General features: G+C 46.9%; 1 protein-coding gene across 1 annotated transcript in view; it reads left to right on the forward strand.

Annotated features, from left to right (window-relative positions):
- Positions 1-1,394: 1,394 nt before the first annotated feature.
- NMT1 (N-myristoyltransferase 1) overlaps positions 1,395-24,905 on the forward strand; it is a 34,227-nt gene continuing 10,716 nt past the window's right edge. The window contains exons 1-6 of the mRNA XM_052658921.1: positions 1,395-1,535; positions 13,710-13,818; positions 16,430-16,574; positions 23,133-23,251; positions 23,814-23,905; positions 24,754-24,870. Of these exons, the coding sequence (XP_052514881.1) occupies positions 1,405-1,535; positions 13,710-13,818; positions 16,430-16,574; positions 23,133-23,251; positions 23,814-23,905; positions 24,754-24,870 (713 nt within the window). The 5' untranslated portion in view covers positions 1,395-1,404. The remainder of the gene's footprint in view (positions 1,536-13,709; positions 13,819-16,429; positions 16,575-23,132; positions 23,252-23,813; positions 23,906-24,753; positions 24,871-24,905) is intronic.

A 24,905-nucleotide genomic window follows, 5' to 3' on the forward strand; every position in this document is an offset into this window, starting at 1 on the left:
CCAAAGTCAAATATAAATGATTGCGGGTTACCTGCTGCTTCGGATCATATTCTTAACACTTCTGCTCTTGCTACTGGCATACGATCAAGCATTGAGTATATTTAGCTCTCTTTTGTTTTACTTCCCTGAGTCAGAAGGGAAATACTTCTTCCCACTCTATTCGTCTTCCCACGCTGAGACTATCCCAAAGGCAAGATCATTTCCCTTTTTGGCTGGATCATTTCATGCAGCTCTCTGATGATAAGAACTTGTCCTTCCCTCAACACCCACCTAACCCAAGCTGAATGGAAAAGCTCTAGGAATGGTAACCATGTCTTTGGGCTCTGCCTCAACACTCCGGTGTGATTTACTCAACCACAGGGGTGAGACCCAAAGGACTGGAGCATTCAGTCAAGGCTAAAAATAGCTTAAAATATGTCAAAATTACCTTCTAATAACCAATTTACTTGGGTAGATGTATGAGACGATGGGACTTTAGTGGTAAAGAATTTAGAGAGTTTAAGTCATATCCATATGCGTATACTTCTCGCCTCCCCCCGACTCCACCCCCGCCACTTAGCTATTAGACTGTCCAATTTACCCACCAATTTTGGGGCCAAGTTTCTTGTCTGTGAAAAACGGGAGTAGTGCCCACCTTCTAGACTTGTTGAGAAGAAGGCAGTAAGTAATTGAGTAATTGTGGAGGGCTGCTGCTGAGAATGAAAGGGACTCTGTGTAGGGAAAAGTTTCAGACCAAGAAGGGCTAAGGCCTGACACAGCAGTCAGATGTCATTGGTCAGGATCAGTGCTCCGCACATCACAATCCACCGCCTTTCATAAGGCCTCGAGCTACCAACGACCACGGGCAGCCCAGAATCCCGAGCGAGGAAAGGCGGCCAGGAGCCAGCCAACCTGGCTTCTTGCAGAAGGGCGCTCCAAGAAAATCCTATGCATTTGGGCTTCCAGTGGGTCGCAGCCGCAGGCCTCAAGGCCTCTTACTTACCTGAGAATGGTAACGGTCCTTAACGGCAGCCAATAACGGCTCAGAGCCGGCTGAGGTCAAACCTAGGATTTTGGAGCCCACGCCCCAAACCCTAAACTGCATCGAACTACAACTCCCAGCATGCGATGCGACCGCCCGGGTGGCGGAGGGTGGGCCTCGCCAAACCCGGGCCCTGCTTTCCTCCCGCGCGGCCGAACTCCCAGAACTTCCGGATAGTGCTGGCTCCCCACCCACGACGGCCTCCTCTCTAGATTTCTGGGTATTGTAGTCCATCTTGTTCCGGTTTCCCGGGAATAACCTGCTCCTAGCTACTGCTACTTTCGCCACAAAAACTACAAAACCCAGAATATCGCGCAAGTTCCCCTTGTCCAATAGGAGCCCCCCATGTAGCGAGGCGCGGAGGCCGGCTCTCGCAACTCAAGATGGCGGACGAGAGTGATACAGCAGTGAAGCTGCCGGCACCTCCGCTGCCGCAGATGATGGAAGGGAATGGAAACGGCCATGAGCACTGCAGCGATTGCGAGAACGAGGAGGACAACAGCTACAACCGGGGGTAACGAGATCCTCGGAGTCCAATTCCCATCCAGTCCGCCACAACCTGGGTCTCTGGGGTGCGGGGAAGTCACCGGGAGCTTAGTGTAGCCCTACCCCCACATTCCTATTGGCTGAGATATTGGAATCCTGTCTGGCGATTGGTTGCTGTCTTTGTCATTTGTCGGGGGTGGGTGCTCAGTATGTTAAGGCCCAGAGACATTCAATACTTTTATTATATAAAAGTTCTGTGTAATGTTCCCGTCTTGTGGCTCATGCGCTTCCGGGGAAAAGAGCATGTTGGACGATGGCCTTCGATGGCACGACGCAGGTCAATCTAACAGTACAGTTCAAAAGGAATGTTACTTACAGTCGTGGTGTGTGAACAACGTGATTAGCAGTAAACGAATAATATAATAAAACGTTTCACTGCAGTTCACCTTCAAGGAGGAAATTCATCAGGCTATACCAACCATAATTATGTTGTAAAAATATCACTACTAGAGAATCCCAAGATATAAACTCACCTTATAAATCCTATGTAATTACTGTATGATAATATTTTAATGTATATGGTGTCCGCTGCTCCAAATGATCCATAAGTTTCCCGAGCAATGTACAGTTAGGTCTTTCAGTATCTTTGCTCTGTTAACTTTGCGAAGTAGCTTCGAGCTTCAAGAAATTGAGTAATGGTGCTTCCTTGGACGGTTTGGAAGTGGTTTAATACTGCGGCTCCTGTACTTTAGGGTCTTGCTTCCGATTAACTATTCCTCGGGTAGAAGGAGCGCATCAAACGTTTGAGTGTTGAGCTTCCAAAAAGCCACACCCGATCATTTCTTTTTCCTCACATTGTTACAGTGGCTGGCGCAGAGGCTCACTCTCCTTATCTATATGTATGTTTCCTAACGGAAAGTCATGAGAGACTCTTGGATGTAAAACTTTGGCTGAGTTTGATGGTCTGATTTTCGTAGCCATCTCGTCCTTTTCTGAATCAGTCGGTTGGTGGTAGCCCTGGAGGTAAAAGTGGAAGGTTGAGGTCTACGGATAAACTTTAAAGAGAGATTCTGTTACCTTGAGGTGATAGGAGAACAAAGGATTATTTAAATGGCTTATGAGTGGCTTGTGATGAATGCTTAGGTTAAAAGATCTAGCTTTATGTTCTTCAGTCAGTTTTAAAACCACAAGAAGACATAGGGGGAAAGGAAACTTGTCAGATTTGGTTTTTATAGGACTGTGTTCTTTTGTACACAGATCTAATATAATAAAAACCTCTAGATTCCTGAAAAAGGAAGAGCTGAAAAAGAGGAACTAAGAACAGGAAGGAGGGAAAGTGGCCCTTCTGAGTAGAGACCCCAACCACATGTGAGCGTTGTTAAATTCGAGATTCCTTTCAGAAGTGAAAGTACCACTTCATCTTTGCTGTGTGTGTAGTTGCTTTTAGTTTTAAATGCTAAACTGTTGCCCTGACCAGTGTCTGTAGCTTGTTAGTTGGTTTTGTTGCCTATAATCTATGAATCGTTTTGCAAGACTGTTTGGCAAAAAGTTCTGTGTTTTATTTAGAGTACAACAAAATGGTAACCTTAAAAAACTCTTTGGAAGTGCATGGTTATGGGCTGGGTGAACAAATTAAGTTTATTAGTATCCCAACGGAGAAGGCAATGGCACCCCACTCCAGTACTCTTGGCTGGAAAATCCCATGGATGGAGGAGCCTGGTAGGCTGCAGTCCATGGGATCGCGAAGAGTCGGACACGACTGAGCGACTTCACTTTCACTTTTCACTTTCATGCATTGGAGAAGGAAATGGCAACCCACTCCAGTGTTCTTGCCTGGAGAATCTCAGGGACGGGGGAGCCTGGTGGGCTGCTGTCTATGGGGTCGCACAGAGTCGGACACGACTGAAGCGACTTAGCAGCAGCAGCAGTATCCCAAATCTAGAGATCTGTGTGAGTGAGCTTGGAGGTCGCAGGTGAGAAACAGAGGACCCAGCCTGAAGGGCAGTGTCTAGTTCTGGCACTTGGAATCTGAATAGGCTTGACATTTTTTCCATTAATTGTCAGAGGAAATGGTTTGGGGGAGAAGCTGTGTAGTACAATGGGAAAAGCATAGACTTTGGAATCATTCAAACCTGTGTTCAAAGCCTGGTTTTGACACTTAATAGTCCTGTGTCCTTGGGAAAGTTACTTAACCTCCAGTTGTTGAGATTACATGAGATAACATCTGAAGCAGCCTTCCCCCTTCTATTTCTTCAGATCTGCCCTGTCCTTCCCCAACCCCCTCCCCCTTACCCCATCACATACTGTATTTTTTTGTAGCTTTTATCATGATAGTAGTTAAGTAACATTTGTATCCAGTCCTTGTGTTACTTGACCATGATGAGTTTCAGAACAGGAATCCTGTCTGAGATAGCTGGCAGTTAGTGCTGCCGTCTATGGGGTCGCACAGAGTCGGACACGACTGAAGCGACTTAGCAGCAGCAGCAGCAGTGTGTATTCATGAGCATTTGCTGGATGAATGACTGACATGTTAAAAATTTGTAGCCCAGTGTTCGTGCAGCTTCCTTTCTCCTCGCTGAGAAGGATATCAGATTTTTCTCACATGTACACTTAATTTTCCCCAAATAAGTCTCATAAGCCTTATTATTCTGCTGCTGCTAAGTCGCTTCAGTCGTGTCCGACTCTGTGCGACCCCATAGACGGCAGCCCACCAGGCTCCCCCATCCCTGGGATTCTTCAGGCAAGAACACTGGAGCGGGTTGCCATTTCCTTCTCCAGTGCATGAAAGTGAAAAGTGAACGTGAAGTCGCTCAGTCATGTCCGACTCTGTGCAACCCCATAGACAGCAGCCCACCAGGCTCCCCCATCCCTGGGATTTTCCAGGCAAGAGTACTGGGGTGGGGTGCCATGCCTTCTCCTGTAGTTACTGTGAAATACCCACAGAAATCAAGGATGCCCCAGTTTTGTCAGGGAAGTTTTCCACGGTTTTTTGGCTCCTTTAAATGTTGCTTGTCTTTACTTAATATTATTTTAAATGTGTTCAAAGTGGTAGAAGAATAAAAATATCTCCTTTTGATCGTAACAGTTCTAACAGACAATATGCAATAAAAGTTAAAGTGAAAGTGAGGTCACTCAATCGTGTCCGACTCTTCGTGACCCCACGGACTACAGCCTACCAGGCTCCTCCGTCCATGGGATTTTCCAGGCAAGGGTACTGGAGTAGGGTGCCATCGCCTTCTCCGCCACAATAAAAGTTAATGATAGTTCAAAACAAACCCTTGTTCTCTGGGCCTTTCTTTCAGGATGGGCTCAGTGCTTTATGCTGATGAAATGAGCTTCGTTCATGCGCTGGAATAATAGGAAGTGCATTGGTGCTGGTTCTTATGTCCCTTCTTTATGTATTTTAGTTCTTGATATTTCTAGTCCTGAGTTTTCTTTCTTCCATAATTAAACATTTGGCGGGTATAAGTTTCATGTATACATAAAAGCACACACATGTTCACAAGCATACATCTATAGTAGAGATGTGTGCATGTGAGTGTGTGTATCTCTACATTTTTTCTATTTTTTAAAAAATCCACTCAACTGAGGAAAGAAAGGAGGGTAGCATTCCCCCCAGCCCAACCCCCCCAGTTACCTGGCATAAGTTACCGTGGGCAGTTAATTGAGTGGAGAGTCAGAAAATAATCTTTATACTACATCCCCCTGCGGGTCATGATTCAGCTATAGGATTTAATTTGCTTGCTTGTTTTTAGTGAGAGATTTATCGCTGAAGGCCTTCCCTTGTGGCTTAGAGGGTAAAGCGTCTACCTGCAATGTGGGAGACCCAGGTTCAATCCCTGAGTAGGGAAGATCCCCTAGAGAAGGAAGTGGCAACCCACTTCAGTACCAAGAGTAGCCTGGAAAATCCGATGGACGGAGGAGCCTGGGAGGCTGCTAGTCCATGGGGTCGCAAAGAGCTGGACATGACTGAGCGACTTCACTTTCACTTTATCGCTGAAGAATAAACCTTATCAGCTGGCAGTAGATTTTCATTGTGAGATAACAAAGTTTATTTGGATGCTTGGGAATGGGAGAGAATTTTTACACTCTTTTTGCTGTTAAGATTCTGTTGGAATTTATCTTGCAATGTTGTTAATACCACTGAAATGCTGAGAAGTCATTGGTCAAGAACCCTTTGATCAGGGATGTCTGTTTCCCATTCTGTTCCCTTACTCCGTGGGGACAGGTTAAAATGGGTTGTTATAAGTTTTTCTTACTTCCTCATGATGCGATATTATTCCTTATGAAGAAACTTAAGAGAAAAGAAAGGTCTTTTTGAATGGAATTCCATAAAGCTATCCTTACTTGCTTCTGTTTTATTCTTCAGCTTTTCCATGAGTGGCTCTTTCCACGTTTATTTGGCTTATAGCTGTATCTGGTCCTTAGAAGGAAGAAATCTGTTTAGTTCCTTTTTCTTAATTTCTCCCTTCAGCTTTTGGTTCTTCAAAACTAGATCAAAGCAGAAATGAAAAGAGAAGCCTCATCACTGATATCAAATAAGTGTTCTAATTTTATTTCCCAATTAAGTGGCAATTAAAAAGAAACTAATCAAGAGCTGCTTCAAAGAGAAAAGACTGGAAAGCAGAAGAAATGAAAAGTAAATGAGAGCCTATTTCTGGGAGACTGCTGCTCATGGCAAAGCAGTTTTGCTGATTTTTCACATTGTTTAACTAATGTGCTCACTCTAAAATGTCCCAGCTTTACTAAGTCTGCCCTTAACCCTTTCCTTGCAGAGTCCGTAAGTTTGGGGACCACAGATTCAGTAACTCTAGGAGGTTGCTGCTTCAGCTCTTCCTCTTTAACCTTTTGTCTGAAATCTCTGCCCTACAAGCCTCTCTTCCAGCTCCCCAAGGACGAGGCACTCTTGTGACAGTTGCATGTAAGGCCCATAAAATATGGTGTTGTCTGTTAAAAGCACCAAAGCAAAAACAAAACTAATATTCTTTAACAGGGTCAGTACTTGCTGCAGATTTTTTTCCTCAGCTGCTGTCTTTGAGAGAGAGCTAAGGAGGCTTCACTATAGTTAAGTGGTCAATAAATGTTCTCTATTGCTAACATGACTGTGTGCTGAACCCTGTGCTAAAGCCCTTTACGTGGATTATCTCGTGTAGACTTAATAAAGACTGATTTAGCTTTTGTAATGAGACTTAGGACTTGCTGGTCCACCTCTCCCTTTGACACCCAGGAGGATCCGTTCAGAACTTGCTGCATTGCTTTTCCTTACTTGCATTGACTCCTTCCTCTGGACTCTGCAGCAGTGTGCGTTCTTTCTTTGTCTTTGAATGTGTTCAGTAACCCATGGACTTTCCCCAAACTAGGGAGCCAGTGGGTGATGGAGATGGCTGGCTCCTTTAAATTGTCCTTGATAGACTGGTATCTTTTTCAGAGTTCATTCCAATGTGTGAAATTGCTGCCAGCGTTGATTCCTTACTCAGAAAATTACTGAAAATGGTCTCTGAACTGCATCTCATTTGACCTTGGAGTTGCCAGGTTACAGTCTAGCTCACCAAACCAACCCAGAGTATATAGAATTTACATTTCCATCTCATTCCCATTTTGAACTACTTAGTGTATTAGGGGTCTTGTGACCTCTGAAAAAAAACCAGCTTTCCTTCATGGCAGGATTGGCTGGTTCACCCCCAAAACTCTGGCTAACCCAGGGAGGGCAGGGGTGGCAATAAAAACAATCTTTGGTAATCCTTTCCCATCTTGCTGGTCTTTTCACAGGCCTCCTGGGCACCTTGATGGCAGTAGTAAAGACTTTTTATTTTTACAATCTCTTAGGACTCAAAGGCAGTTTTTTGTGGGTGACTGATAGCGGGAGCTTGCAAAGTTTGGGGGATGGCATTAAGTGATTCTGCAGCCTCAGCCGTTCAGAAGATCGGCAGCTGTGCTGAGCCACACCACGTGGTTTCGCCTGTGCCCCTAGTAAACACCACCGCATTCACCTGGGTTTGGGTCTTCTGGATACGCGACCAGTAGGTATGCTGGTGAATCACACCTCAGGAGTAAATTGATTTGCAGAAGGGGAGTTTCCTGGGAGTCCAGTGGTTAGGACTCAGCGCTTTCACTGCTGTGGCCCTGAGTATAATCCCTGGTTGGGGAACTTAGGTCCTGCAAGCTGCTGTGTGGCCAAAAAATTAAAAAAAATTGATTTGCAGAAGAATTTCCTGATGTCTACAAGTGGCATCAAAAGGACGTTAGAGGCTAGTTATTTATTTAGTAAGTTTCTCTGGAAATTTTGAATTTGAGCCTAAAAAAATAACTTCCAGCTTAATTCTACTTCTTGGAGGTAGAAAACAGGTAACCGAAAGTTGTGAATTTCCTTTTCTGAACTTTTTTTTTCCTTTTGATCTCATAATCAAACCTAAACCCATGGTCTGTGTTTCAGACATTGGAACCATTGGAAGTGGTTAAAATGGAGCTTTTTTGTTTACTCTTGTAGGAATAGAACAGGTCCTAAGGAGGGAGGAGACAATAAGAGAGTTGAAAATTGGATGAGAAATTTGATCATTAAAATCTCAAACAGTGGCTCAAAAGAGCCCCGCATCGCTACTACTCTCTTAGAACGCTGGCGCAGCTGTCCTCTGGAAATACTGCTGAAGATGTTTTGTTGCCCCTCTTTTGGGCTCTAGCTTCTCAGGGTTTTATTTTAGTCTGTTACGCCTGGAAAGCATCAGTCAAGCATGTATTTGGTGAACTCTCAGTTGTGTGTTCAGCATAACTAGGGATGCTGTGAGAAACAGCTGTGTAAGATGGGGTCCCTAGACTCAGGACAAATTTTATCTCTTTGGGAAGCCAGGCAGCAACCCATTATTATATGCAAAGTATTAAATTGTGCGGGAGATCACAACATTAAAAGAGAGGCCTCAAGGAGCACGCGAGCTGGAGTGGTCAGAGGAGGCTTCCTGGATAAAACGCGGCTCGCTCTCCTTGCCTTTAGTATCTGCTCATCTGGCACACAGAAATTTGTTTTAGGGCTTTTGAAGGTTCTCAGAGAAATTCTCACAGGGAATGAGACGTTAGTGTTTGGGAGTAGAGGGGGCCGGGTCCTTAGGTTGGTGACTAGTCCCTGGGTTCCAGTCAGTTTGTTGATGCCTCACATCCCTGGGCCTTGGTTTCCTCTTCTGTAAACAACGGGTTAAGCCAGATGGCCCTGAGAGCTCCTTCCAGCCCCGGTGCTTTAGCTTCCACGCTAACTGCTTTCTGTCTCACAGCCCCGCACCTTTGAGTGGCATCGCAGGATCAAGAGGAGGCCCAGGTCCCCACCCACCCTGCTCCTGTTGTTTAGAGCTTCCCTGCTGTTCCTGTCAGCTTGCCCTTGCCTCCCACTATGCTCACACTCTGATGCTGTGTTCTGCTTCTAGAAATAAGTACTGAGGTTCCTTTTCCATCTCCTACCCCGGCCCTGACTTTCTTCCAGAGCATCCATAGGATTTCTTACTTGTTTGAACTTAGAATATTTTGACCTTCCTTTAAAAATGACATTTCATGATCGCTTTTCTTCCTTGTTCCTGGTTTTGTCATTCTGTTCATTCATCCCATACTTGCTAGGTTGGTCATTAATGACTTGAGTTGATCAGCTTTACTTTAGAATGTACATTTCAAAATTTTTATGTGAATTCCCCTCTCCTTTTCCATTGCAGGCAAACAGCCCCTTCTCCAAAAAAAAGAGCTGGCAAGTTCCACTAATTCTCTGCTCATTATTTTGCAACCAAATGAACCAAAGGTTGACTTTGATTTGCCATATTCCAAGGCGCTGGCCCATCCCTTCAGAGTATGTTAGGGTGACTGACAGGTTTAATAAGATCTCTGAGAGATTTTTTGTTTTCATTTGCAGAGTCCCAGCATGCCCAGGGATACCCACGCAGTGGGGATGGACTCCAGGTCCCTTTAAAAATGAAGCCAAATTCTTTTGAGAAGGACCATGGCCCCCCACTCCAGTACTTTTGCCTGGAAAATCCCATGGACGGAGGAGCCTGGTAGGCTGCAGTCCATGGGGTCACTAGAGTCAGACACGACTGAGCGACTTTACTTTCACTTTTCACTTTTATGCATTGGAGAAGGAAATGGCAGCCCACTCCAGCGTACTTGCCTGGAGAATCCCAGGGACGGGGCAGCCTGGTGGGCTGCCGTCTATGGGGTCGCACAGAGTCAGACACACTGAAGCGACTTAGCAGCAGCAGCAGCAGCAGTAGCTTGCTTCCATGGGATCCTTTGGTTTCGTTCTTCCTAAATCCGAATTGAGCCCATCCTTCTGTGAAATGGTGTTGGCTTCCTAAGAAGCTACCCCTAATATTTCCTAAGACCTACTCTCAAGGCCTCTGAGCTTGATTTGGCTTCTTACGGATAATTAAAGTTATTCTAATCACCTAGAAAGCTAACCCTCCTGGGCTCCTTGGAAGTCTCTGCTCTGAGTCACTTGTCTTCCTGTTTAGCTTGTTAACCGAGAGACCGTGATGAGCTCATGGTGTTCTTAGGAAGGTGGCTCAGTACCTGGTCGCTCAGTGACTGACTTTTCTTTTAAACTTCCCTTTGTTCTTCAAGTGTCTCCTCTCCGTGTTCTTCATGTACAGGTTGAGACAGGATTGTTGCTCAGTAACTGCATGTGCAGATTCAAGCAAATACAAGGAAAATGAAATTAGCTCTCTGGTTTTAGTTTAGATCTTGGAGTTTGCCAGGCACTTGTATTAGTAATGCATAAAACAGAACAAGAGTTCAGCCCAAGGTCCTTCCCCAGAAATGGGGTCTCTGAAGAGATGGCTACTTCCACTGAACAGCAAGAACAAAGGCAGGAAGGGAACTTTTTAGGGATTTCGCCCACGTGAAAAGATGTCTACAGTTGAAGGAAGTAATTTCTTCTATTTTCCTTATGTGAAATTGTGTTTAGTAAGTGTCCAGCTGGTTAATCTGCTGCTGCTGCTGCTGCTAAGTCACTTCAGTCGTGTCCGACTCTGTGCGACCCCATAGACGGCAGCCCACCAGGCTCCCCCGTCCCTGGGATTCTCCAGGCAAGAACACTGGAGTGGGTTGCCGTTTCCTTCTCCAATGCATGAAAGTGAAAAGTGAAAGGGAAGTCGCTCAGTCGTGTCCGACTCTTCGCGATCCCATGGGCTGCAGCCTACCAGGCTCCTCTGTCCGTGGGATTTTCCAGGCAAGGGTACTGGAGTGGGGTGCCATTGCCTTCTCCGAGTTCTTCACTTTAACCTTTCTGATGCTTTTTTTTCCATAAAAAACAATTCTTATGGTAATTCACTTACAGGGCCCAGAGAATTCATTCCACAAGCTGAAATGAGTGAGGACTTATAAACTGTATCAGCAATGGGACCCTGCTTTGTCTCCTGCCATCAACCAGCTTTTAAACCTTATAATCCTGAGACTGAAGTGAGAATGTCTCTGGAATCAGAAAACCACAGTAGAGTTGTCATAGACTGCAAACAGGCCTGTGCAAGATATCAAAATTGAGATAATAAGAGGAAAACTTTTATCTTCAGTTTGTAAATGGCTTCAGAGTTCCTGTTCTTTGCCATGGCCTTGGGGGTTTTGCTGAGCTTCTAGTTTTAGGGAGTTTGCCTTATTCTCCCTTTCAATGTTATCGGTTTTCTTTCTGTGTTGTGCCTTCTGGGTCCCACTGATATGATACCTAGGAAGTGCATTTGCGTCTGCACTTTATGACCTTATGCTGGGAGTAAAGTAATCTCCAGCCTTGACATGATCTCTCTGACTTCAGTCTTTCTGCACCAGGAGCCTGATGAGAAGCCTGGCCCCACGGGTGCAGGCACACTTATTCCAGAGCAGGAGTGATGAGGGTGGTTGAGCTAGATGGGGACTGAATGTGAGGGGCCAAGGGGAAAGCTGGGCCGGATACCTTCTAGAGTAAGAAGCCGCTGTCACCGTAGACTTTCAAGCATGGGAGGGACTCGTGGAAAGCCATTTTCACATTGGCAAGTCCCACTGCCATGCAGAGTTTAGGATAAGGCAGAGCAGTTGTGAGTAAAGGAGATCCAGGAAAGGCTGGGGATTCCTTTAGTCCAAGTGTAAGGTCATGAAGTGTGGATGCGAGGGCTTCCAGCCAGGTCTGCTGCTGCTGCTGCTGCCGCTGCTGCTGCTGCCGCTGCTGCTACTGCTGCTGCTAAGTCGCTTCAGTCGTGTCCGACTCTGTGCGATCCCATAGACGGCAGCTCACCAGGCTCCCCTGTCCCTGGGATTCTCCAGGCCAAGAACACTGAGGAAGACAGAAATCTGAAGACATTCTGCAACAGGAAATGGCCGCACGTGGCTTGCCCCCTACACCACGTACTAGGAGATGAGAGTTAATGTTCATAATAACTTCCAGGCACTTTAAGACCATGAAGCCTTTCTGAATTACAAAATAAAGCTTAAATAGTACTTACCACAATGGTATGTAAAATGTATTTTATACTATTTAAATTCTTTGAAAATTGGTTATCTAGCCTATACAGCGAAAACAATACCCTGCACTTAGCTGATCTGCAGATTAGGGTACTCTTTGATTGGACTCCTAATTTTGACTTTCTTTAAAAAAAAATTTTTTTTTTGACTGTGCTGGGTCTTCGTTGCTGTTCGGACTTTCCTCTAGCAAGCGGGGGCTTGCTCTGTAGTCACGGTGTGCCGGCTTCTCATTGCAGTGACTTCTCTTGTTGCAGAGCACGGGCTCTAGCATACATGGACTTCAGTGTTTGCAGCAGGTGGGCTCAGAGTTGCGTCTCCTGGGCGCCAGAGCACAGGCTCAGTAGTTGTGGTGCACAGGCTTAGTTGCTCCGAGGCATGTGGGATCTTCCTGGACCAGGGATTGAATCTGTCTCTCTTGCGTTGGCAGGTGGACTCATTACCACTGAGCCACCAGAGAAGCCCTTTGTTTTGACTTGTTTAATGGAACATTTCCAGAGAGAATGGCAGCGTGAGAGTCCGGCATTACTCCCGGTCTGACAATGCCAAAATCACTGAAAACATGGCAGGAACTTAACTTTGATGGTGGTTAGGAAAGCAGGCTTCAAAGTGAACCTTAAAATTCATCAATAAAATGAAGGAAACCCAGAATCAAAACTAATATCCGAAACTCAACAAGAATTGGGAGAAAGCATTAGGGAGCAAATAAATGAAAAAAATGTTAGCAAAACACAATGTAAAATGTGATTTGTGTCTCAGTAGAAATGTTGAGAGATGATGCAGAGAACGATTTTTTAAAAGCCTGTAGAAAACGATTAAATGTGGCTAAGAAATTGTTTTTGCTTCCTTCATTGGGTGAGTCATGCAGAAGGAAAGCAGCAGGAGGAAATCCCCGTTGCTGTGGTTCACACGCACACACATGTTGCCTGTAAATCTCTTCTGAGCTGGGCTGGCTGGGTGTTCATTGTTGATGTTGCCCCAGGATTCCTAGCGCTGGGTTTTGCCGGTGGGCTGACAGTTGCCCTCTATCCTACAGGCCTCATTTAGGCATTTCTCATGATCGCTTGACTATTTTGGACAGAGATAACAGCAACATTAAGCTGCCCTTTTCCTTGCTCCTTCCTCCCTTCCAGAGCCACCTTGTGTCTTAGGTTCAGCTAGGGCAGCTCAGAGAACCCAGTATAGCAGGATGGGGGAAGTGGAAATGAGGAGTTTCCAAAAGATCACTTTGGGCTGTCATCCCTTTAAATTCTGGACTCAAAGGGAGAGTTGGTAACATGAATGCCCTGTTAACAATTACATTTACTTTTGATGGTGAGCAGCCTGGCAATCTAAAGGGAGTGAACCATTGGAATTCCCTGGTGGTCCAGGGGTTAGGACTACACTGTTTTGCTGCTGAGGGCCCAGGTTCCATTCTCGGTCGTGGAGCTAGGATCCTTCAAGCCAATCGGTGCAGCAAAAAAAATAAAGAAAATAAACCACATAAAATAGAAGCAAGAACAGAAGAGGTCCTTTCAAACAAACAGGCTGTTCCTTGCACATGGCTCCCTCCCTGGTGGGAGTGGAGAGGAGAGCTGTGTCTGCTGGCATTCTCCAAATGCCCCTTCTGGGGCCTGGATTCTCTGGTCTGCTTCTGAAGCCCACAGGCTTGATTAAGAAAGGTCTGGTTCCACAGAAAGCTCTTTGTCAGTGCAGCTCAAAACAGATGATTTTTTTAAAAGCCTGCATCAGTATTTACTTTGTCTTACAGTGGTCTGAGTCCAGCCAATGACACTGGAGCCAAAAAGAAGAAAAAGAAACAAAAAAAGAGGAAAGAGAAAGGCAGCGAGACAGACTCAGCCCAGGATCAGCCCGTGAAGGTAACAAGGAGGCTCTGTTTTCTTGGGCCTGAGAGTTGCTTTTTCAGAAGAGAGTGCGTTGGGATAAATGCGTGGGAGCAATGTAATGGATTGCCAGTCTCCACTGTTATTACTTCAGGATGGAGGGGTCGGCTCGCCCTGCTGCCCTAGACCTAGGTGATGAAACTGCTGTTCTACCTTGAAAGGCACAGCAGGTTAGACATCGGCCCCTGAGCACAGTGCCCCTCAGAGTTTACAGGTGCATGACTGCCTGTGGTGCTGCGCTGGGCGCTGGGGAGGAATTCCCTTATGACAGCCCCGCTGTGGCCTGGAGTAGTGGTTCTTGGCCTTTGCTTTCTTCGGTCCCCACCACTATGAGAATGAAGATCTGTTCCTTTTAAGGCAGACCTTTATGTTTCTCAAGCATTCTCTTGATGCCATAGTCACGGTACTGAGAACTGAGACCCCCACAGAGCCCATTTCTGAGTTCCATAGGTGAGAACCACTGGCCTAAAGCTTACGTCTAAGGCTGACACGCGGACACGAAACACAGAAGTGTGGGTAAGGATTGTTTTGTTTCGTAAATAAAACAACATTAAGAGAAGAAAACCTTTTAGGTTTTCCTTGGCGGTCCAGTGGTTAAGACTCTGAGCTCCTAATGTAGGAGGCATGGGTTTGATCCCTGGTCAGGAACTAAGATCCCATATGCCACACACAGTCTGGTCTTAAGACGTTAAATAAAGAAATAAAGATGAACATTTCTTAAAAAAAAACAACACCTTTTATTTCAGATAAGTGCTGTCTTCTTCAAAGCAGGCCCTGGAGGGAACTCAAGACAGATGCATAATTCCTAGTTTAGCATTACCTCGGTTCATAAGCCTCACAAAAAATCTAGTCTCATCAGTATACCCACCCTTTGCTTTATCCCTCAAAAGTTATACTCCACCTCAAATCTTCTACCTTATTGAGATACAGCTTCAAGCAGTGTTTTAAATATTTTCAATACCAAACCCACTATGAAAAAATAAAGTAACCACTGTTGACTACCATGTTGGCTAGCTAGGTTCTTGCCAGGCACATCGTTTACATTAACGAGGTGCCTTCAACTTCTCTACAAGGTAGGTGGGAGTCTTCCCATTTTAAAGATGTGAGGAAGTGGTTTTCCCAGGTCTTTGAGTCAGGAAGGCAAGCCCAAGCCCTGCTTCCGCTTCAGGGATTCTTGTTTGTTTCTTTCCCTGGGGGTGGGTGTTTAGATGACTCCACTTGGGGGTTGAACTCAAACCTTTATCAAAATGGTTCACTTCGAAATTAGAAAATCGCAGCAAAACACCATTTGCATAGCCCTTCTGTTTTTATAATGATGCCGTACATTATAAGGAGTGTAGGAAAAAACCTAGCAACAGGAACAAAATGAAAATCACTTAAGAGTTCTGCCTCCCAGAAATGAGCAGTATAAATATACTGATTTGTAGTCTCCCTTTCCTTTATAATTTAAATGAAAAAAAAAGAGGTAGTAAAGTATTAGAGGAACCTAAAGGTATTTGTAGAATCTGAAACTGGACATAAGACCCAGAAGCCATAAAAGAAAAAGTGACAACTATCAAACTTCTCTGAAAAAGTCAAAAGATAACAAAGTGGGCAGTTATTTGCACTACATAAGTCAGTCAGTTTAAAATAATGAAATAAGCAGGCCATTCAAAAGAAAAAGGTTTTTATATGAAAAGATGGTTCAACTTAAAATGAAAATTAAAGCAACTATTCCGCCCCCCCCCCCCCCCCAGATTGGCAGAGTTTAAGATTTGGTAAATCTAGTGATGAGAGTCTTGAGAAACATACTCTCGTACACTGTTCATTGTTTTCTTAATTGCTACTCTCTTCTTAAAGAGTAAGTTAATAATACATGTAATCTCAAATGTGCATCCCCTTTGACCCAGCAGTCTTCCTTTCTTAAACTTTATCCTGCAGAAGGACCTATTCAGGGAGCGAAAAATAGATGCAGAGGAAAGTTCATCACAGCACTGTCTGTAAAACTGAAGACCAAGATCACCAAATGCCCAGTGGTAGGAGGTTGGCCAGAGCCCTTGTGGTCTGTGCTCATAGGGGAATCAGTTGTTGAATGGGCAGGTCCATGTGACCTCCTGGAATGGCCTGTAAGATACAATATTTAAAGAAGAACAGTCAGTAAAATAATACTCTGCCATTCAATTTGAGTTTTTGAAAATCGTGTGTGTGTTTGGAACTTGTATGCAGAAAAGTCTGAGATTATATTTGCCTTTTCCCAGCCTACCTCCCAAATTTCAGACTGTTGATGACAAGGGTTATATTTGAGGGCCAGGACTGTTGGGTTTTTCACCTTCTGTGTATATTTACATTGCCGCATTGTTTGAAATTTTACACTAAGCCAGGTTTTGCCATCAAACGTTGTAAGACTAAGAGGAGAAACCCTGTAGGAAGCACCCACCCACCACACGGCTCATCGTCGGTCACTTTCTCCAGTTGTCCTACAGCAGTTGACCTCTGAGAAGCCACACCCCTTCTTTGAGTTGTACTCCCTTAACTCCTGAACTTGACTGAATAAAAAATGCTTATTAACATAATGAGCCTTTCCTCTCCCCAACTTTGTCTTGTTCAGATGAACTCTTTGCCAGCAGAGAGGATCCAGGAAATACAGAAGGCCATTGAACTTTTTTCAGTGGGTCAGGGACCTGCAAAAACCATGGAGGAGGCTAGCAAGCGAAGCTACCAGTTCTGGGACACGCAGCCCGTCCCCAAGCTGGGTATGTATGTGCCTTCTTCCCGAGGAGAGAACACGGGAGTGCCTGAGCTGTGCCAAGGGTTCTACTCAGGATTTGTGGGGGGACAAGAGAGTCCTGTTCTTTGGTGGCCATTTTTAAAGGGTAGTCTTCATAATGTGGTTCAGAAAAGACTGTTGTTTAGGCACTTTATCATTTCACAGCAGCCCATATGGAGAATAAACAATGGTCCTTTTAGTCCATCATCATCCAGTATAAATCTGCAAAGAAAGACAGTGCCTTGGCACATGATGAGTGGGGACGTGTGCCCATGTATGTATTGTTTCACACAAATTTTATAGAGACTGTCTTGTATATCTGGGCAAGTGTTTAATCTGGAATGGGCCAGTCCCCTACCTCTTCCCCTTGGCTTTTCAACAGTGTGCTGTGCTGACTGAATGCAAAATGACTTGACATTTTGATTAACGGTTATGGTTTAACACCTGGACTACCATATACATGTTTGGTTGGCACCTCTTCAAAAAGCTATGGTGAACTCTCAGAAGGGTGGGATGGGCAGAAAATAAGTGCATTCCAGAAGGGACTGGTCGTAGGAGGTTAGAGATGCCTGCTTACACCCAGCCACGGCTCGCCTCCATGGTGACTGCAGAGGGTGTCATTGCCAGGAAGTTTCTGTAGTGGTTGCGTCATGATTCTGGACCCATCAGTAGCCCAATTTCTATTATCTGTGTGACTGGGAGAGTAGGTATGTTAAAAAAAAAAAAGTATGTGTGAACCACAAACATAGGTGACCTTCAGGCTGTCCATGTTAAGACACGGTGAGAGCTGACTGTGTGTGGTGTGGAGGAAGGCCGAGGGCACAGCGGAAGACTGGGGTAGGGGAGGGGGTATCTGTGCCCAGGGAGAGTTGTCTACTCCAGAGCGTGCCCCTCAAACAGCAGGGTGGGCAGGCATTGCTGAACAGCTGGTAGACACGCAGACGCTCAAGCCCTAGGTCTGCAGAATCAGAACCTGCAGGGGGTTTGCATCCATTTTGAAAGTTTGAGAAGCTCTGCTCTGGAGCACATGGTTCGCGGGCAGCTTAGTCACAATCCAGAAACAGGCTGAGATGTGCCCCTATGGGGTGGAGAGCAAAGCAGTGCCCAGGTCGTTATGGGTGGTGCACGGGCAGCAGGCACTGTTGTATTGAAGTCTATTGACTAGAACCCTGCCCTGACCCATCCACCGGGTCTGTTGGGCTGCCCAGGTCATCCAGGTTCCAGGCCACTGGCTAAGGCCTCCAGCAAGGCTTTGGGTCACATGGACATGAATCTGAGCAAACTCTGGGAGATAGTGAAGGACAGAGACGCCTGGCATGCTACGGTCCATGGGGTCACAAAGAGTCAGACGCAGCTGAGCCACTGAACAGTAGATGCTGTTACTCGGGCGTCACTAATAACGGGTCCCAGTGACACTCCCCCAGGAAGAGCCAAGAGCTACATGCGCCACCTCTGAGTGGCTTACACAGAGACATTCAGAGGGAGCTGACATGCATCTTTACTGGGTTTTGTTTTTTAAAAAATATTTATTATTTATCTGTTTGTTTATTTGACTGGACAGGGTCTTAGTTGCGGCACATGGGATCTTTAGTTGGGGCATTTGAACTCTCCTAAGTTACCTCATGTGCGATCTTAATTCCCCAACTGAGGATCAAACCTGGGACCCCTGCACTGGGAGCGTGGAATCTGAGCCATTGGACTAACAGGGAAGCCTCCATCTTTGCTGTGTTCAGATGGAGTTTTGGTTTGATTTGATTTTTCATTAAGAATTTGCAAACGGGTGACTTCACTCCATTCTTCATAGACATGGCCCCTGGTCAAGAGGCAGGTTAGGATAATGGAGTTTGCTTTTCTTTTGCTTCAGCTCATTTGCTCTTTGTTGTTTGCCAAAGTTTCTCCACCTGTAAATTAGAGGGTGCTCCAGTTTTATTCTCAGAAAGCTTATGAAAAAGCCACAATACTCCTCACCAGGACCTGGGTGATCTCGGAAAGGGGGAATGAGGCTCAGTTTTGTTTTGTTTTTTTTTACTATTTATTTGGCTGCATTGAGTCTTAGCTGAGGCATGCATGATCTCTGACCTTCGTGGTGGGATATGGGATCCAGCTCCCCAACCAGGGACTTAACGCTGGCCCCCTACACATGGGGAGTGTGAGTCCTAGCCACTGGACCGCCAGGGAAGTCCCGGCTCAGTTTTGTTTCCTCACCCCGTGCCTGTGGCAGCGTGGAGTGTGGGACATTTTGTAAGAGGGATCACTGCGAGTATCTGGCCAGTCTGCCTTTCAGGTCAGTCAAGTCCAAATAAAGGATTCCTTCTCTGTGTCTGAGTTGGCTGATAGAAAGTACTGCATCACAGGCATCAGGTGGTCCACATGGCTGAGGTGTCACCCTAGTTCTGCTTCTGGGTGTCCTTTGGGTGGTGTCATTTATAGCTTCTTGCTTTCATTTTTTCCACATAAATGAGGGCTAGTAATTTTGAATCTCAAGCATATCAAATATCCTGTGTTTGCCGCACTGCCCAACTTGGGGGAGAGTTAGAATTAGATTGTTTTCCACTCAAGAGACCTAGGGGCTTCCCTCATGGCTCAGACGGTAATGAATCTGGCTGTAATGCAGGAGACCCGGGTGTGATCCCGGGGTTGGAAAGATCCCCTGGAGAAGGGAATGGCTACGCACTCCTGTCTTCTTGCCTGGAGAATTCCATGGACAGAGAAACTTGGCAGGCCCCAGTCCATGGGGTCTCAGAGGACTCAGGCACGACTGAGCAACTAACACTTTCAAGAGACCCAGAATTCTTTAAAAATCATCCTCCTAATTTCAAGTATACAATCATCCTAAGTTCACCATTGAAAGGCTTCTAAACAGACAGTGTTTTCAGCTGTATAACAGTTCTCTTGTGTGCCCAAATCAACTTCTCATCCCCCTTTTCAGACTGTGTCATTCTCCTTTTTAAAAGTCACCCCTTTTCCCACACTAATGGAAGGATGAGGAATCGTTTTTCTTTGCCTGACCTTAGTGGGTTGGAATCTGGCCACAGATTAGTTTAGAAAGTAACTCTACCAAAGAAAGGGAGAACGCGGACTTGGACTTGGTTGCCCTGGGCCCTGAAAGAGAGGTTTCCTCACTCTGTCCTTCCCTTGTCCTGCTTGTTTGGCTTAAGGTCTCCCAGATCTCGCATTCTTTTCTCCCAAGTCCTTCACAGTTGCCCTGCAGTGCTTGCTTTTGGATCTTGAGTATTAGAAGGCAAAGAGAGAGTTTAGGGGTAGAGTGTGCTGAAAGGAACCAGGTTTGTCTTTCAAAGTTCCCAGTGTCCTCCACAGCTGGTTCATGGAGGCCCAGAGACAATCGGCTGCGTTTCTGCCCCCTGAGAAGCAGCCCCCCACCTTCTTGGCCAGAGGTGCTCATGAGCCAGTAGAAGGTGGTGGGCAGGACCCCTGGGCCGCTCGCAACATTGCCGGCACCCCAGACTGCGAGTCTGTTCTGAGTGGCTTCTGCTTTCTCAGTTTCCTCTCACTCTGCTTGGTCAGCTTTGTCTTGCAGATGGTAAAGAGCCTTGAGATAACCTATGAGAACCAGTTTGTCAACACACAGCTCAAGACTTACCAGTTGAATAGTTTGTATACAAGTTCACTCAGTTGACAAGCACTTATTGAGTGCTCTTTGTACAATTCAGACCTCAGTATGTCACTGCGCCCTCCCATCCCCCTTAAAGACCCATTCAGAATGTCCCACAGGATAAACTCCAGCCTCTTGCAGCTTGCAGGATCCTCCACAATTGGCCCCCACTCTTCTCTTCAGCCTCCTCTCCTAGTTTCTTTCCCCTCCTTTCATCTCCAGGTCTTGACTCTGTTCTTCCCGCAGTGTACCCACCCTCCCTGCCCCACCCAGTCTACCCCTGCCTAATTCCTAATTATCCTTGAAGTCACATCTTTTTTTTCTTTTTATGCAGGATCTTAGTTCCCTGACCAGGGATCGAACCTGTGCCCACTGCAGTGGAAGCACGGAATCTTAACCACTGGACCGCCAGGAACATCCCTGAGGTCACATCTTTAGATGTTTCTTCTAAGAGGTCTTTCCTCCATCTTCTCATCCCCCCATACTTCATTATTGCGGACTTTCATTGTGCTGAGTGGCAAGTGCCGGCTTGCTTTGTCTCTGGACCCCATGATGACAAGGACCTGCACCCATGTCATTCATCAGCTCCTGCCCCAGAGCTGGCGCTGTCTAGGATTCCGAGAACAGATGGTGAAGGTGCAAATGGCAATGCCTGGTACAGGCAGGACCTGGTAGCCAGCCTGAATGAAATGATTTGGCCTTGAGACTATTGTCATCTGGTGGGGAGGATCACTTGTATCTTGTCCGTGAGATCATCTTGGGGAAAAATGATAAAAGGGTTCTGAAGTTTAAATAAAAGGGGGTATAAACTCAAAACAAGATAGGGAAAATTGATTAGCACCTACTCAAGACTAGAGTAGGGATCTGGGTCTGTGGTGTTTCCCAGGGGTCTGGCCCTTGGCTTACTAGGCTCAAAAAATTATACGTGGCAAGGAAATGAAAGTGGTTTGACTTCTAGTCAATTAATTCACAAGGACTACTTTATGAATTAATCAAAAGGCCAGTTTCTAAACTAGGGGAGAAAAATACAGCCTTTCTCCCAAGGAAACCTTCACTTGAGAGCAGCTTATAAATAGGAGTCAACTGGATTCTTCCTTTCTGTGACCCCACTGTTGCCTGTTGTTCGCAGTGTTTGACCCTTAGCACATTGGTTATGACTTGTTTCTTGACTATTTCCCAGAAGATGGTATGTCTTGTGAGGCCAGGGACCTTTTCCCAGCCCTGTCCTGGTGCATGGAGTCCAGCCGGTGTTCGGTGAATGTGCTGGGCGAGAGTTAGATGCTCAGTCCTGCTGGCGGTGTCCTTGGCTCATGGCCAGATGCAGCCATTTGCACTACACCTGCCCACGGATCCCCCCCCGGGAGGGTCCACAGTTGCCTGTTAGACGTTAGAGTGGTGTGTTTGGGTCAGGAGTCTGACCATCAGTAAAAGCTTGAGCTGAATGACAGGAATGTGCAGAGCCCTGTGCTGAGAGCCATGGACTCAGTGGGTCCTCTGTAAGGGCTCCTTGTTTATTTTTTATAAATTTTTGTTGTTTTCTCTTTTTTGTTCGTGTTTTTAATTGGAGAATAATTGCTTAACAATGTTGTGTTGGTTTCTGCCATGCAGCAGCTCGAACCAGTCACTAGCACTGTATCTATCGCCTCCCTCTTGAGCCTCCCCCGCCCCGCCCCCGTCCCCGTCCCCCGCCCAGGCCATCTCGGAGCTCCGAGCGGGGCTCCCTGTGCCGTGCAGCGGCCTCCCGCTAGCTCGCTGGCTGCTTTACGCATGCTGGTGTATATACGTCAAAATTTTATTTATTCATTGCTGTGCTGAGTCTTCGTTGCTGCACAGGGTCTTTCTCTAGTTGCAGGGAGCCAGGGCTACTTTCTAGGTGTGGCACGCAGGCTTCTCATCGCAGCGGCTCCCCTTGTTGCAGAGCGCAGGCTCTAGAGTGCTGGCTCAGTAGTTGTGGTGCACAGGCTTAGGTGCTCCACAGCATCTGGAATCTTCCTGGACCAGCGATGGGATACATGTTCCCCGTATTGGCGGGTGAACTCTTAACCACCAGACCACCTGGGAAGTCCCGAAGACTCCATTTTTAAAGTGTACTAAACATTGCCTTTTTCTGAGTTGTGAACATGAATGAATAAGCTCTGAGCTGTAGAAAGTACTAGGGCCAAATAATTCCAGGGGCTGAAATGATGCGGCTGATGCGCCCGAGTTCTGTCAGATAGGTTTGGTTTGGCTGGGGTTAGGAATTGGGGCTCTGTCTTCTCAGCATCCCCTGCACCCCTTGTGTACTGCACAGGGGAGGGGTGTCTATCCTGGGGGGATATTATGTCAGGGGGTGACTTCCCAGCAGCGTGGTGTAGACTCAGTGATTCAGCCCAGAGGCGTTCACAGGGCTGTAAACACCGTGGGCCTGAGTTGGCAGCTGCAGTTAACTGGCCCCTGTCGGTGAAGGCCCAGGCTGGCAGGACCCAGAGAGAGCCCGGCGCCTGAACGCCATTGTCCAGCTCAGGAATGGGTCTGGTACATTGTCACTGCTGTTGACACAAAAGCTGCCTTGTTGCAACGCCTTATAAATCCATCCAGGTCTATGGGCCTGGGCCAGAGCCATGACAACACTCTACACCAGCTGGGAGGCAGGAAGCCAAGTTAGTCAAGATACATGTTTGTCATTTAGTAACCGAAGGGAGATTTAAAAGAAGGCCCAAGACACCAACCACCTTGACTCCCAGGATTGTTCTGAAGTTTGGCCACGAATTGGCCCTCAGTTAGGGGCCAAGGGTAGCCAGAGAGACGGTCTGCCATTGCCAAGAAGAGAGTGTTCTTCGGATGAAGGGCTCCTGGGGACAGGAGGAATTTGCTGAGGTCAGTTTTTGAGCTGAGCCCCTTCCCTCCCCAAGAAAGCCAGCAGTGAAACTCATGGCTGTGCTCTACTTGTAGGAGAGGTTGTGAACACGCACGGTCCCGTGGAGCCTGACAAAGACAACATCCGCCAGGAGCCCTACACGCTGCCCCAGGGCTTCACCTGGGACGCCTTGGACCTGGGGGACCGTGGTGTGGTGAGTAGGCCTGGGCTGACCACCAGCGTGGACAGGACACCATGTTCCCCGAGAGCCCAGCCATGATGGCTTCTTCTCGGGCCTTCCTCAAGGACTCTTCTAAGAAGAGCCGAGCCAAGCAGGGCTAGCAGATCCCTCCCATCTGTTGATCTGGGATCTGCCCGCAACTCTGCCTGAATAGCACACAGCGTCTCTGGCGCCGAGAGTTAACCCCTGCAGCTCGCTCCCCAAGGCGGCTGCCTCTTCTTTGTGCTTTCATTTTCCTTGTTCGTCCATTCATTCAGTGAACGATGGAGTGGTCTGTTACTTGGATGACATTCTTGGCCTGCCACACTTCCTGTGCTTAAGTCTGCCCCTCTACCCCTGGTGACTCAGTTTCCTCTTAAGCACTAGATTGCTTGTTCCAGGAGTCCCTGCCCTGCCCAGATGAAAAGGATTTGTGAGATTAAATAGAGTTTTTGGTAGTTTGCCTTGTTCCCAACAGCTTGGAGCCCCAGGGTATTGGCCTTGGTCCCCCAACTCTGGCAGAATACTTCTAAGGTGGCCCCTCTTCTCTCTGCAGCTGAAAGAACTCTACACTCTCCTGAATGAGAACTATGTGGAAGATGATGACAACATGTTCCGATTTGATTATTCCCCAGAATTTCTTTTGTGGTGAGTTGTAAGGACTTTCCTACGGTTCTGAGGCCACAGAGCAGAAAAACAAGGCACCAGATTGCTCATCCCTCCTAAGTGCCAACCTTTTAATGGCAAATCGGTGTGTGGTTTTTGAGACTTGCTTCCAGTGGAGCTCAGAATTGAAACTTTATTTAAGGCACAATGACTGGGTGAGAAATTCCTTGATGGAATTGGTACCCAGAAGAAAAAATCGTCTGTTGTATAATGACTTTAGGTAAGAAGGGAAGGAGGGATGAGACCTGCTAAGATTTAAAAGAATAGAGGGTCATTTTCAGTCTTTCCTGAGCATGCTTGGTTGTATAGAAATGGCCTTGCCTGGCTGAGCACCCCCTCCCCTTTTCGGCCTCATTTAATATCCAGGGAGGTAGGGCATGAGGCTGGCACAGAGGGGACCTGTCTGAAGGGAGAGGGAAAGGAAGACCGCCAGAGTGGAAGGCGGGGAGTAGATGGAGCCCAGAGCTCCAGAGGCTCCACAGCCGGCTCCTGACCACAGAACCCGCTGGATTTGGAGCCACGGAGGCTGGGGCTCCAGCTCAGGCTGTCAGAGTGAGCACAAAGAAACTGGATCAGTATGAAATGTTCAGTGTGACAGCCCTGGGTTGGGAAAATAGGCCCAGTGGACTGAGCAGCAAGAGAGGGCTGTGACTTGGTCCCACTGGTATCCAGGAGGATTTGGCCTGAAAGTGGATTTCAGAGAATTGAGCTGTTCCCTCCCCAGGGAGATGGTAGCATGAGGTTAGAGCCAGACTCGGTGGTGGGGCCAGACAGTCTGCCCAGCCCGCTGGCAGGCAGCCCCGTGCCCACAGCTCCTGTCTCTCTTCCAGGGCTCTCCGGCCGCCTGGCTGGCTCCCCCAGTGGCACTGTGGGGTTCGAGTGGTCTCGAGTCGGAAACTAGTTGGGTTCATCAGCGCCATCCCGGCAAACATCCATATCTATGACACGTAAGCACCAGCACCGCCCCTGCCCCATGTCCCCA

Source organism: Budorcas taxicolor, chromosome 19 (assembly GCF_023091745.1).
Source record: "Budorcas taxicolor isolate Tak-1 chromosome 19, Takin1.1, whole genome shotgun sequence".
Taxonomy (NCBI): domain Eukaryota; kingdom Metazoa; phylum Chordata; class Mammalia; order Artiodactyla; family Bovidae; genus Budorcas; species Budorcas taxicolor.